This window comes from Corvus brachyrhynchos, unplaced genomic scaffold (genome assembly GCF_000691975.1).
Source record: "Corvus brachyrhynchos isolate BGI_N302 unplaced genomic scaffold, ASM69197v1 scaffold48, whole genome shotgun sequence".
Classification (NCBI taxonomy): Eukaryota; Metazoa; Chordata; class Aves; order Passeriformes; family Corvidae; genus Corvus; species Corvus brachyrhynchos.
Window position 1 is genome coordinate 3196220 of NW_008240027.1, and position 13248 is coordinate 3209467.

At 57.4% G+C, this 13248-nt stretch overlaps 2 protein-coding genes across 2 annotated transcripts in view; one reads left to right on the forward strand and one right to left on the reverse strand.

Annotated features, from left to right (window-relative positions):
* Positions 1–7226: 7226 nt before the first annotated feature.
* LURAP1 (leucine rich adaptor protein 1) lies at positions 7227–13189 on the reverse strand (the record flags this gene model as incomplete). Its single annotated transcript, XM_017743480.1, has 2 exons — positions 7227–9870; positions 13076–13189. Coding segments are annotated over 2 exons (804 nt in total), but the record flags the coding sequence as incomplete, so codon positions are not given.
* The window catches only part of POMGNT1 (protein O-linked mannose N-acetylglucosaminyltransferase 1 (beta 1,2-)), a 16017-nt gene continuing 15486 nt past the window's right edge, over positions 12718–13248 (forward strand). Inside the window, exon 1 of the mRNA XM_008640769.2 lies at positions 12718–12909. The gene's annotated coding sequence lies outside the window, so the exon portion shown is untranslated. The remainder of the gene's footprint in view (positions 12910–13248) is intronic.

Here is a 13248-nt window from a genome sequence, read left to right on the forward strand (position 1 = left end):
AGGCTGCAGAGAAATGGGGATGTCTGCATTTCTGGGGACCGGCCCAGGACACAGCAGAGAGCTGGGAGCTGCAGAAAGGCACAGAAGGGTCAGTAGGGCCCAAATCCCCCGGTACATTGGTGACCTGCCTGGGCCACCACTCCTGCCTTTAGTTTTGCAGCTCCAGCTCACAGCCCATTTCAGCAGGTGTGTCCTGTGCCTCTGGGACAGCAGGGTGACCGCCCAAACTCCCCAGGGAGCCTTATTCCTCCACACCTGTGGCCAGGCCAGGGCCATCACATTCCCTCCACCACAGCTCTGCTTGAGCCCAGCACCCCCTGATGGGAGCAGCTCTGTTGGGACCAGGCACAACCCCTTTCTCTGAGGAATGTTGCTAGAGAGGACAGGGACCCACCTGCATGAAATCCCAACTCTTCAAGGGGGAAAATAGCCCTTATATGTCTGCATCCTTCAGACTCATCCCAGCGTTACCACCTCCTACACCAACCCCAAACTTTCTGCCGCCCCAAGGGGTGCTGGCTCTGTACTGGGGTCAGCCCCATGTGCACTGATGGAGCAGGGAGACCTCCCTCTTCTCCCTGGATGCCTTCCTCTTCCCTGCCAGAGCACCACCAACCAAAATTGCCCTTCTCTCTGCCCAAAGACATTCTTTCCCATTTCTAACTCCAGGCAGATCCCTGCTCCTCACTTTTTAAGGGGCTCAGGGGAAAATGTGGGGGCAAGCTCCCAAACCATGTGGGGAAAGGAGCATGCTGATGGCTTCATTGCTATTTTAAGGTCAGGTCTTATCCCACTCAGGATTTTAAACTAGGATCCATAATTTCTCTGTATAGCAGAGTGGAGGCACTGGGACCAAGCATATTCCTTGTGCCTCTCCCTGATGAAGATCGCTTTTCTCTCCACATCTTTCCTGAACTTAGAAAAAATGGTTATATGGATGTGCCACAGACCCAGTCCTGAGAAAAGGCCATGGCCCCGATTCCTTCCTCTGCATTCAGGGAGACAAGCCCTGCCTTTTCCCAGCCTGCAGTACACAGCACACCACGAATAGCAGGGGCCAGAACAGCATTTTCCCCTCCTGAAAGTGGTTAAGGAAACTGGATGTGGCTCCAAACTTCTGCTCCAAGGGCTTTAATGAGAGCCATTACCAGCAGTCCCATGCTGGGGCTTTGTCGGCTTTTCAGTGAGCAAAGGCAGAGAACAGTATCTCGGACCTCCCCCCCGTAACTAACCATTTCCCATCAGACTCAGTGTCCTGCCACCATCATCTTTCTCTGGTTTTTTGGCCCTAGCTTTGTAGCGTGGCTGCTCTGGCAGCTGCCGGGCTTCTCCTGTGCTGCTGGGGCTGTGGAGGGGAGCTGGACAGCGATGCCCTGGCAGCACGAGGGGGATGTTGGGGCATGATCCCACCAGTAACTCTCAGCTATTAGGAATAGGGTTGCAGCACCAGAGCTGGAAACTGGGAAGGTCCAGATTCCTGGGGGACAGGAGGGTGCATAGTGAGGGGCTGGTTTCCTTGCTCCCCTGCTCTTTCAACATCAGCAGGCTGGACATCGGGGTCACCCAGGTGCCTCTGACCACCGTTCAGGAGGGACAGTGGCACACTGTGTCTCACACTGGCACTGCTCACAGAGGGACTGGTTCCTGCCATGGGGACATGCCACTCACTGGGCACAACTGGTCCCCCCACGGCTGCAGCAACAGCCCAGGGACTCACCTGCACTGCAGACCCATCACCCATCAACTGCTGGAAATAAGGTGGAGGCTTCCCTGAGCATGGAGGCGGCCACCTCCACTCCAGCTGGGCTCTTTTTCCCTTCCTGAGACATCTGGGGTCCCACATGGCGTGGTTTGAACCCCAGGAGATGCTCCTGCACCAAGCAGCAACTCGCACGCAGGGCCGGCGTGGCTGTCACCCACCCAGAGGCCACTGTCCTCTGAGCAGGAGCAGAAGGAAGGAGCCCAGCTCCCTCCTGTGGCCACCTGCACCGGGGTCCGCCAGACTGCGCAATTCTGGCAAGGGGCTGGCGAGGAAGTGCCCTCAGCCCCCTCCCCTCAGCCTCTTTGAAGCCCCTCATTTGCAGGGGTGCCAGGAGGGACCCTGGTGCTGTGTCCATCTCCAGGACTGACCAAGCACTGGGTGATGTTACGGCAGTGTCCATGGTGAGGTGAAACACCAAACCCCTCCCTGAGCCGCGAGGTCACACCTGGTCAATGCCAGGAGCCAGGGCTGGCACCAGAGCTCTGCAGGACCCCGTGGCTGTGGCTGCTTTTGGAACTGACCCCCCTGGAACCTGCCACGGACGGGGGAACACCACGGAGGACAGCAGTTTCCCACATCCCCTTTCTCCACATCCCCCCATCCCTGCATCATTGCCATAATCTGGCACCTGCCTTCCCCCTAATTTGTCCCCAGACATATCACCAGACACTAGTGCTGAGCTCTGAGGATGATTGTGAGCCTATCAGAGAGCCCCAAGACCGCGGAGCCATTCTGCCTCCAGACACCGGAGGCAGAGTGTGGGTTTTGGCTGCCACAACCCCTGTCCCTCCAAGAATTCAGTGTTTTCCTGCCCAGCCATGCACCCATGCAGCTGGCTGCATTTTGGAGGACATCTCCAGTACCCTCAGAGGACCTTTGAAGTGGCGTGGCAGGACAGGACCAGGCAGATGAGTGAGGCTGTGAGGATGGGGAAGAGAAAACTCTATGTTTTTGTTAGGGGTGTGCAAATGGTACAGCACCCTCGTGAAGAGGAGGCTTCTTTGGGGATTTTTGGGGATGCTGAGGGGGAAGGGGTCTGATGAGTGTGCCAGGCTATTCCAACTGCTCCCATCCCTGCACCTCTTCAGTGCAGGAGGTTGCTCTTTAATTCCCTCTTTCCTCTCCTAAGCGCCTTAGGGAGCAGAGATGAGAGATGCTGGTGCTTTTTATAGCAGCCATAATCCCTGCTGCTCACACTGCCTGCACCTCCTGCCCTGAGACAGAGGGCTGAGCCTCCAAAATGGGGGCTGCTGCCCAAAAACTGCCTCGAACCCCTTGGGCTCCCAGCATTGCCTCTCTCCCAGCGCACAGATCCCAGCTGGGGCTGGTTCTGGACTCAAGACCCCTTTGTAGAAGGCGTTGGACAGCCACAGGTGCTGCGCTCTGACAAGGAGGGAAGGGCAGAGAGATGTACAGAGACACATGGATGAGCATCAGAACAACTGCCAGGTCTCCCTCTCCTCCAAGACTTGTGGAACTGGAACCAACCCCACAGCACAGCCACAAGAAAGTCCTCATGGACAAGAGGAGACTGGGGGTTTCTTTCCTTTCTATCTCCCCCAGCTTTACAAAAGGAAAACTGAGGCAGGGAGGGAGCAGGGAAGGGGCTCCTGGCCCTTCAGCCCAGGAGCTGAGTCCTTTGCAGGGCAGCTGATGAGCTTTAAAGGCTGAGGAAGCCTTTACTTGGATGTAACCCCAGGACATGAGCTTCAGCATTTCACCAGGATCATTTTGCTGCTGGGGTGGCTGGTTTCCCTCACCCAGCCTGTGCCTGCAAAGCCACGGATGGCATTTGGGCCATCCAGGTTTCATCCCTGGGGATGAAGGGGACTGAGGAAAAGGGATGTGAAATGGGGCAGTGGGACGTTTGGTGTGGGGCAGGAGCAGGTCCTGGGAGAGGCATATTTCACCTCCTGTCCCTGTCCTGGTGGTCAGTGCTGTCCTTCCACCCAGCCCCAGTCCATGTCACCACCCCAGGACCACAGCCACCAAGGGAGGGGACGAGCACTGCAGCTGCTTTGTTCCCATTGCCATTTCTCTCTCCAGCAGCTCAGCTGTTACTTCTCTCCAGCCAAAAGTCCCCCTGCCTCTGCCAGGAGGAACCAGCACAGCTCCCAGCCTTTTACTGTTTCTGTTTTACTGCCCATGGTTGGGCAGATGAAATTTTCTCTGCTCGCGCACCCCAGACCAGAGGGAGGAGAGGGCAGCCTGGCAAATCCTGCCTAAAACCATTCCAGCCCTGCCTGCCGACTTTGCCCTGCTGTAGGTCTGGCCCTTGTCTCCCACAGCTTCTTTGCAAGACATTTGCTGTAATTTTCCCTCTAAACACCCCCCAGGGGAAAAAAAACAACCCAGAGGGGGGTGGTTCTTTTAGGTCGGGCTGAGCTAAGACAGGGAAAGAAGATTAATTTCTCAGAGGAGCAATTCAGATTTTTCTTCTGCTCCTCTCTGAGGACTGAGACAGAGCTGGTGGCAGGACCACACGCCTGGGCACACATGGGTTTTGGTTGTCACCCCTGGGGTGGCACTGAGCAGGACGTCCCCAGATCCAAGTCCTGCATGGGAGGCGTCGGGGGATTCCTCCCAAGCAATGAGTGATGTAAGTGGGAAGAAGGTGGCATATCAGGGATGCTGATGGGCCAGGGTGTGTGCCCAGCACCCAGGGAGCTGTGCCACCACTCGTCCCTGGCCCCCTGGCTGGGCAGGAACAGGGCACAGGCAGGGAATGAAGCCCTGAGCCTGTCCTTGTCACCCACCCATGCCCACACACTCTCGAGGGCCTGAGCAGCCACACTTGTTTTTCACTCCCAAGGAGTGCTGGGAAGCTCTAAAGCCAGCGGATTATTCTCCAAAGCAAAGACCTGGCCTGCTGCCAGCCCCTGGCAGGGAACAAACAGGCTGGGGAGACACTTCCCAAAGGCTCAGCTCGTTCCTGGTTCACGCTCTGACTTTGTGCCCCTGTTCAGAAGCCTCAGAGTCACTCAGCTGCAGACACCAAGATCTCAGGAGGGCGTTCCCAAAGCTGGGGAGGAGGCAGGAGGTTATCAGGAGACCCCACTTGGTGTCTGAGCTTCCCTGGGCAGAGCATCCCCTGTCCAGAGTGGCTTCTCCAGAGGTTCCGCAGAAGACGGGCACAGGGAGGGGGGATGTCTCTCCCCTCTCCTCTTTGCAGAAAACCTGTAGGAGGTCCCCACCTTTGGAGACCTATGACCCTGGGGCAGTGGGAAGGAAAAGCTGGAAACCGTCTGGAAACTCAGGGCACAAGAATCCTACACTGGGCTGATTTAACCCAGTACTGGGGGGTCATGGACACAGTGTGGGGGGCAGGCTGGGCAATGAGGCCAGCCTGGGTACCATGTCCCAAAGGAGTGGACCGAATTCAATTGTCCTAAATTGGAGGCAGCTTTGGCATCATGGGGCTCTTCCTGGGGATCTGGGGATCGCCACTTTGCTGTAACCAGCACCAACACTTCAGCCTTGCCCAGGAGACCATCAGAACATCCCCACTGCCAAAACAGGGTGGGCTGGCGGAAAGTTGGGGGCTACATTTAGCCTTTCCTGTCCAATTTGTTGACTTCTCCTGCCCCACGCTGTCTGCAGTGGGTCAGGCAGCACAAAACCAGAGCTCTGCTCACAGCGCTGCGCCCCGGAAAGGGTTACAGATAACCGGGGTGCGTGGGAGCTGCGCAGGGAACAGCACAAAGGTCAACAGGGAGCATCGACCTCCAGATAAGAGGAGGGTGGGGGTGCTGTGATCCAGCCCCACAGGCTGTGCTTGCACCCACACACCCCCTGCACCCGCTCCCAGGGTCACCCCACAGTGATGCTCCCCACGCCAGCGAGCCCACAGGGTGGTGTGGGGCCACAGGGCTGCCAGACCAAAGGCCACGGAGTTTGGCCACCTCCCTTCCGACCATGGGGACCATGCTCTTTTTCCCCTGGGAAAAGGATATTTTCATGCTTCCTCCCTGCAGGAACTAACAGAAATTGCTTAAATGGCTGCATTGCTCTGGGGACAGGCCCTTTCGGAGCTGAGCCGCATGCAGGGAAGGGAAAGCCCAGGGGACATTTTAATAACAAGCAAGGAGAGCTATTGAAGTGTTTTACTGCCTCGTTAAGGCAGTCTAATCTCTGTGTATATCTGGGGAAAAAAATTGGCTTGCTGGTGTTTTCATTGTAACAGAGGTGGGTGTTTTCTGGCACGGCTGGGATCCCGCCTGCTTTATCTGCTTGTTTTCTTACCTGATACTGGCACTGAACAGCCCAAGAGCAGCTCAAGGGCAGGAGCAGGCAGGGTCAGGGCCAGGCAGACCAGGTCGGCTGTGGATCTGTGCTGTGGGCTGTTCCCCACCCATGGGTGCTCTGCACCCCATTGCTGCACCCACCTTTCAGCAAGACGCAGGTGCCCAGGGTGTTTCCCCAGAGGAGGTTTGGGACATTTGGCTCTGCACGTGCCTGGGCAAAACCCAAAGGTGGGTGATCCCTCATCCAGGCAGGCCAGAGACAGATCAGGGAGAAAACCATGAGGTCCCATCCCTCCCTCCAGCTCCAAGGGCTGGGATTTGGGGGATACACAGATTTTGGGGCTATGGGCACCTCGGGCTGATGTAAGCCAGGCTGAAGAGTCCATACCCCAGGGAGCAACAGCAAAAGTTCTTCTGCAGCAATACAGGGTTATCTGACTGCTGAGGTCTAGATTTGGAAGAGGAATAGGCTGGGCATTTTATTTCTAAGGTCTTTTTCATGATTCTATTTTTTACCTCAGCCCAGCAGAAAGTGGGGAAATCCTGCTGAGTCCTGCTGGCTCTGGCATCCAATTTCCCATTTGCAAAAGCTCACAGTGTCAGAGCCGTGAGCCGGAAGGGATGCTGAGGCTGGGATGGCAGGGCTGGATAAGCCGATTGCATTTGCTTTGGAAAAGCTGATGTTTGCATGAGCACCGGCTCTAGTGGTTTTAAAGGGATCCACCCAGGAGCAAATCCCAACAGCCTGATATCAGAGCTCGGCTGCTCCCACTCCAGCTGGGCTGGGGAAGTCTCTACTCTACACCCAGATCCACGATGTGCCTCCTGGGTGGAGGAAGCCATGGGAGCCAAAGCTGCCACTGCAGAACACAGGAAGCAAACAAAGACTCCAGCACCGCTAACAGGGCTGGCAAACACCTAAAATGTTCTTCCTTGGAAATCTGGAGGAGGAAGGGTGAGGCTGCTGTTTGACACATAGTTCAGCCGAGATCAATAGAGTCACCCTTGCTCCTGGCAAATGTGCGCTGCTACCCAGCTGCTTCAGGAAAAGAGACTTTTATGTGCCACCACACTGATGTGAGAAGGGACAGATCCCCTGACACTTGGTCTGTGCCTGTTTCAGGGCTGGGGCTAAACCTGCCCTTCTGCAGGGCTGCCAGAGGCTCCTCTCCCCTTCCCTTAGAAACACCGGTGAGCTCAGCAAAGCACTGACAGCGTGGTCTGGGAGAAACACGAACATTTATTAAGCCAGCTATTTTTGTTGAGAATGATTTTAACAGTGCCGAAGGACTCACCCTGTCTCCCCCAGGGCCCCTCAGCTGATTCAATGCATGCAGGGTTAGCAGGAAAGCAGCGGACAGCCAGCCTTGGGGACATGGTGGCTCAGTGTCAGCGGCACAGCTACACAGGGAGCCACAAGCTACTCGCAGGCAAAGGCAAGCCAAGCACAGCTGCTCCAGGGCAGGCAGAGGGATGCTTGCATACGGCAACCCAGTCCCAGTTTGCTGGGATTTCCCCAAATCCTCAGCAGGTGCTGTCTCTGAGAAATTTGGGCGTTGTCCTGCTCTCCGAATCCATCCAGGCAAGTCCTGAGAATCTGCAGGGGAAGGGAGGGTGCTTGGGGCTCTCAGAACAGAGGGTGATTTCCACTGAAGGTGCTGCTTCAGAGACACCAAGCTGAACCTGTTGTGCACCCAACCACCTTCCTAACCACAGCCAGCTCACATCTCACATCTGGAAAGGCACAGCCTGTCACTTCCCTCTCTCTTAGCTTCCCACTGACATCACGAGATGATGTCCTCACTCCGACCATCCCAGCAAGGACAGATCCAAGCTGTGACCCATGCAGGCAACAGAACAATGGCACGATGGTGAGAGCAAAGCTGTCACAGCACTCGGCTGGGGACAGATGTACCTATGGGTTCTGAAGTCAGGACACTCCAGGCTTATCCACAAATGTGGAAGAGCTTGGCTCCTTGAAGCAGCATGCTCAGGTCCTTCCCTGCATCATCTGGTGAAGGCAGCAGGTCCTGCCCAAGCTCTCACACGGCTCCAGCTGCAAGCCATGCTCTACAAGCCAGCAAGGGGCGTGCTGAGAGGCGTGGTGGGGACAGCAAAAGGCACGGGCAGAAGCCAAGGCTAAAAAGAGATGTCTCCAGGGCAGAGTCACTGCAAATCCACCCCAGACAGAACAGCCTCATGTTTCTGGTTGCTGGTAGGAGGCAGAGACCTGGCACCACTCACCACACAGACAGAGAAACCCAGCCTTCACCACCATCACACCGTGTCAGGGGAGAGCAGGAGCCTCACCAAGTCTGAGCCCTGCAGGCTCTGCCAGGCTGCCCGTGCGCTGCCATGTCCTGGGGATTCTGCAGCACTGCTCCCAAGGTGGAAGACAGTCCAGGAACAAACAGGGAGAACTGGATTTCCATTTCCCACCCAGTGCTTTGTTGTTCTCGTGTCATCCCACCGGGAAGTCTGCACCATCATCCTTCCTCCACAGGGCACGGACAGAGGCTCCCCAGCCCCACCTCAGATTGGCTTCACAGAGGCATTGAAACCAGGCAGGGCTTCACCCGCAGGGAAGGGGTTTCTCGCATCCACCATGTGCTGGGGCCAAACCCCAGGTCAGCTGTGCCCTGAGTGGACACTGGCCTTGAAGACAATGATGGAAGTGAGCAGATGCAACAGGGATGCCCTGCTGATGGTCCTGCCCCACACTGAGCATGCTGGTGCCACTGAGCTGTGGATGCATGGCAGTGTCTCCTGTCCTCTCTGGGTAGTCATTTTGGGAGAAGGGTCCCCAGTTTTTGCACACAGGAAGGTGAGGATTAGAGGGAGAGATCTCAGGAGCCCCACTGTCCCAGGTTTCCCCATAACCACCACCAAGGACAACAGAGGGACATCCAGCCACCTGTAAGCATCACCCTAGAGCAAAGGATTAAATCTCCCAGGACCCACCTCATCCCTCCTCTCCCAGAAATGTGCTGCAGGGCAGGCAGCCAGTCCCTCATGGCTGCATCACCAAAGGCTGTTGGGGGCATCAGAGGAACAGTGCAACACCACCAAGCCAGCCTGGCCCCCCGCCTCCAGCCACCCCAACTCTCCCAAGCACAGACAGGTGAAGCAGAGTGGGCAGCTGGGAGAGTTGGGCTGGGAAGGCGAAGCCACGGGCTATAGGAATGTCACATCATCCTGTGACTGGAGCCAGCGCCAGTGGGCATCGTACTCCAAGTGCAGTTTGCTGTTGAGTTTGCAGTTCTCAAGGTCAGCCTCAGCTTTCCAAGCCTTCCCATCTGGATTTCCCTTCCCCAGCCATTCCCCGGCCCCCGGTGGTGATTTGGTGTCTCTGTCTGGTTCCAGAGAGGGGGACTGCTGGCCCAAATACCCATTGGCCACCTGGGGCTCCTTAGCAAACCGGTGATCCTGGGGCAACCCTGGTGGGGAGAGGTCCACATGGGGCCACTCGTGCTCCTCTTTGTCCTTCACTTGCTTTGCAAGACCTCTCTCAGGGTCGATCCTGACCCAATCCTGCTCTGCCCTGGCCAGGGCTCTGCCCGATGTGGATGCAGCAGCAGTTTCAGCAGCGTTCTGGGAGTACTCATCCATGTCATCAGCCAAGGTGTCCAGGTAGCTGCCGACAGAGATGCTGTCCAGCCTGTCGTTGGGGTCCTGCAGGCTGTCCCAGCTGCCCCGCCGCGAGGCCTCCTGGCTCTCCACCAGGCTGTACTGGCTGCTGGCCAGGCTGCTGCAGCGGCTGGTCAGCGTGCTCCGCTCCTCCAGCAGCCACTTCACCGCCTCGATGCCCTCGTTCACCACCACCAGCTGCTGCAGGATCTTCACGTCGACCGCTCGCAGGTACGCCTGGGGGGGACACAGAGAGCACAGGGGGGTTGAGGTGACCCAAGGGCCCCATGTCCCAGCCCAGCCTGGCAGAGGTGTCACCATGGTGGCCACAGGTCTCCTAAGCTGCTTGATGAAAAGCACGGTGTGGGAGAACACCCTGCAGGGAATCATCCCAGGGGGCCCTGTCCAGGACCTGGGGACACGGCCATCGGTGACCAACGACTTGTGGTTCCCACCAGCCACCAACCCCCTCGGGGAAATAAATCCAGGGCATTTATGTTGCTATCTTCTATGGGAACAAGGAGTAAGCGAGGAACTGGAGGTACTGGATGCAGATCTAATCCCGGAGCATCCTCCAAGACCTGGGAGGCAGCTGGCAGTGCAAGAGGATCAGGCATTGCTCAGTGCAAGTGTCTGGCTGGACCCTTCATGCCTTTACTTCTCTCCTTCTAGGGGCTGAACCAAGCCTGCTGACAATGTCACATGGCAAGATTTGGAGACCCAAATCACTCCCAAAATGGGAGGACAAGGAGGACAGGCATCGCTGATCACACCACTCGCCTCACCGATTCCTGCCCCTCCAAGCCTGGGGAAGCTCTTTGCAAACCTCAGTTGCTGCAGAAACATCTGTTTTCCTAATGGAAAGCCCCGTGTGCCAAGACATTCCTGTCTGCATGATACTGGCCGCCAAAAGCCACTGGATTTCCCCTGCACAGGACACAAATACTTTGCCAGGAAAAGAAATAAGGCCACGATGGGGGGGAAAGGGAGAAAACCCACTGCAGGCCAGGTACAGGCATCTTGAGGGCTGCAGATGCCCATGGACTCCTTCACAACACATCCTGTGCCCAGCATCAGCAAGCTGTGACAGAAATCCATGCGATCCCTGGGGATCATTTTTAAGCACAGCGCCCAATCCTCAGCATCCGGTACCCTGGGAGTCACTCGCCCGCCCACGGGTGACCCCAGAGTCTCCCGAGACCCCTGTCTCCGGTCCCACAGCCAGCGCAGCAACAGAAGCATCTGAGGAAGGAGCCTGGGAAAACTCCAGCCAGGATTTCAGCACGTGACACCTCTTCCTCCAGACGACACCAAAAAAAGGGTCAAAGATTTGTAAAGACCCAACGCCAGCCCTCCCACTCCCTCCTCACGCTCCTCAAGCTGGATTTAAATAAAAAATAGCAGTGATGTGCCTGGATTGGGGCAGGAGCCAGCTTCCAAGTGCAGAAATTTCCTTTCTAGGCAAGTTATTTAAAAAACTGCCTACAATGGACTTTTCTGCACACACTGCTAAAGCATCTGGCCTTGGCAGAGAGACCACGAAGGAGGAGGGCTGGAAACCCCTGGTGGGGGGTTCCCCATTTTTCTCTGCCTCGTTCAGAACTGCAGCTGTCAGAGATGCCAGGGGAGCCACCCCAAAAGCAGAGGGTGGGATAACACTCCCCACTTTCCATGCTGCTTGCTGGAAGGAGTTGGCCATCAATTTGCTGCTAGTTCAGGCCAGCCTGACCTCCCCACTGCACTCCAAGAACCCCCCTCTCCCGCAAGTCAAGGTTACTGTGGGAGGAGACCCAGCACAGGCTGCTCTCTCTACTCCTCCAGATGCACTGAAGTTCACTGCACAACCTCGCATCAAGGACGGCCATACAGGGGACTGTCACACTCCTCCTCACACTCTCCAGGGGCAGATACAGCCCTGCTCCCCTCCCCAGCATGCAAGAAACCTCAGGCGCCTTCTCCTTTCAAGATATCTAGCCCTAAGGATAAATCTTCCTCCTCAGATCAGGAGGCGAGAGTGGGAATTTGCTAAATTCTCCTCCCACCGCCCACTCCCAGGCCAGCTTATCCTCTGAGCACTGGGTTTGCTGGTTTCCTGCTGCTCGGGGGGGGGAGGGGGGGATTCTCGTCCCTGTTCATGGGGATGGTGAGATGACGGGAGCCCTGTGCTGGGTTTTGGCATCTGGGTCCCAATCCCAAGCTGCTGATCCGGGTGTGGGGTGCCCCCACTTCTGACGGCCATACAGGGGACTGTCACACTCCTCCTCACACTCTCCAGGGGCAGATACAGCCCTGCTCCCCTCCCCAGCATGCAAGAAACCTCAGGCGCCTTCTCCTTTCAAGATATCTAGCCCTAAGGATAAATCTTCCTCCTCAGATCAGGAGGCGAGAGTGGGAATTTGCTAAATTCTCCTCCCACCGCCCACTCCCAGGCCAGCTTATCCTCTGAGCACTGGGTTTGCTGGTTTCCTGCTGCTCGGGGGGGGGAGGGGGGGATTCTCGTCCCTGTTCATGGGGATGGTGAGATGACGGGAGCCCTGTGCTGGGTTTTGGCATCTGGGTCCCAATCCCAAGCTGCTGATCCGGGTGTGAGGTGCCCCCACTTCTTCCCTAGCCAGCAAGAACAGCCAGGACAGGGCAAGGAAATGCCCTTCTGAGCCAAGGTGAACAACGCCCGGCCCAAGCCAGGCCTTGCTGGCCATAGGCTGAGCCTGCTTGCACCTGGGCAGGGCAAACACCACACTGCCCCAGAGACCTTTCTCCTCCGGTCAGGGTGCAGCCTGGAAGCCGGTGCGGAGGGAGGATGAAAGCAGAGGGAGGATGAAAGCTCTCGCACCGATGGGAATATTGAATCAGCCAAAGCGGAGGGCTCAGGCGGGGTGGCGCTCCAGCCCCCCGGGGGCACGCAGGGATGCGGGCGTATTGAACCTGTTTCCCTACGGAAACAATGCTCATTCCCACCCGCTCGGCATGTTCATGCGTGGGAGAGTCCCTTCCCCCAGCTGCACTTGAACCCATTGCCCAATCTCGCCACGTTTCCCGAAGGCGCAAGCACCGCCGGTATTTGCTCCCTCCACCAAAGAGGGAGGCGAGAAAGCTGCCATCGGCACTCCCACGGTTCCCGGGAAAGGCTGCCACCGCAGCCCAACCCTGTACGAGCCACCTGAGAAGCCCCAGCAGGAACCGAACGCAGGGAAAGCTCCCGGCGATGCTTGTGCCTTGTCACCCTGGGGGTCACACCCGGGGGAGAGAAGATCCACCACCATGCCCTTGGCGAAGGTCCCTGCCCTAAATTCTAATCTCGGACACCGCGATCCCCGACGGAGCCGGCGTCTGGGGGCGCGCGGGGCGACGGGGGCAGGACGGAGGTGGCAGAAGAGGATCCCGGGGGTGGAGGGCAGAGAGAGGCCGGGGAAGGGGTCTGAGCTGGGGGTTTAACCCGTACACGGCGGAGCAAGGTTCCCCAAAATGCAGGCAGAGCGCGGGCACTATTCGGGGCTGTCACCGGGGGTGGCAAGCAGCTGCCCGGAGTGGATGCGGTGACGGCGGGATGGGACGGTCAGTTACCGGCGGGCGGCCGGCAGCGCTCCCGGCACCGCGGCACTCACCAGCTCGAGG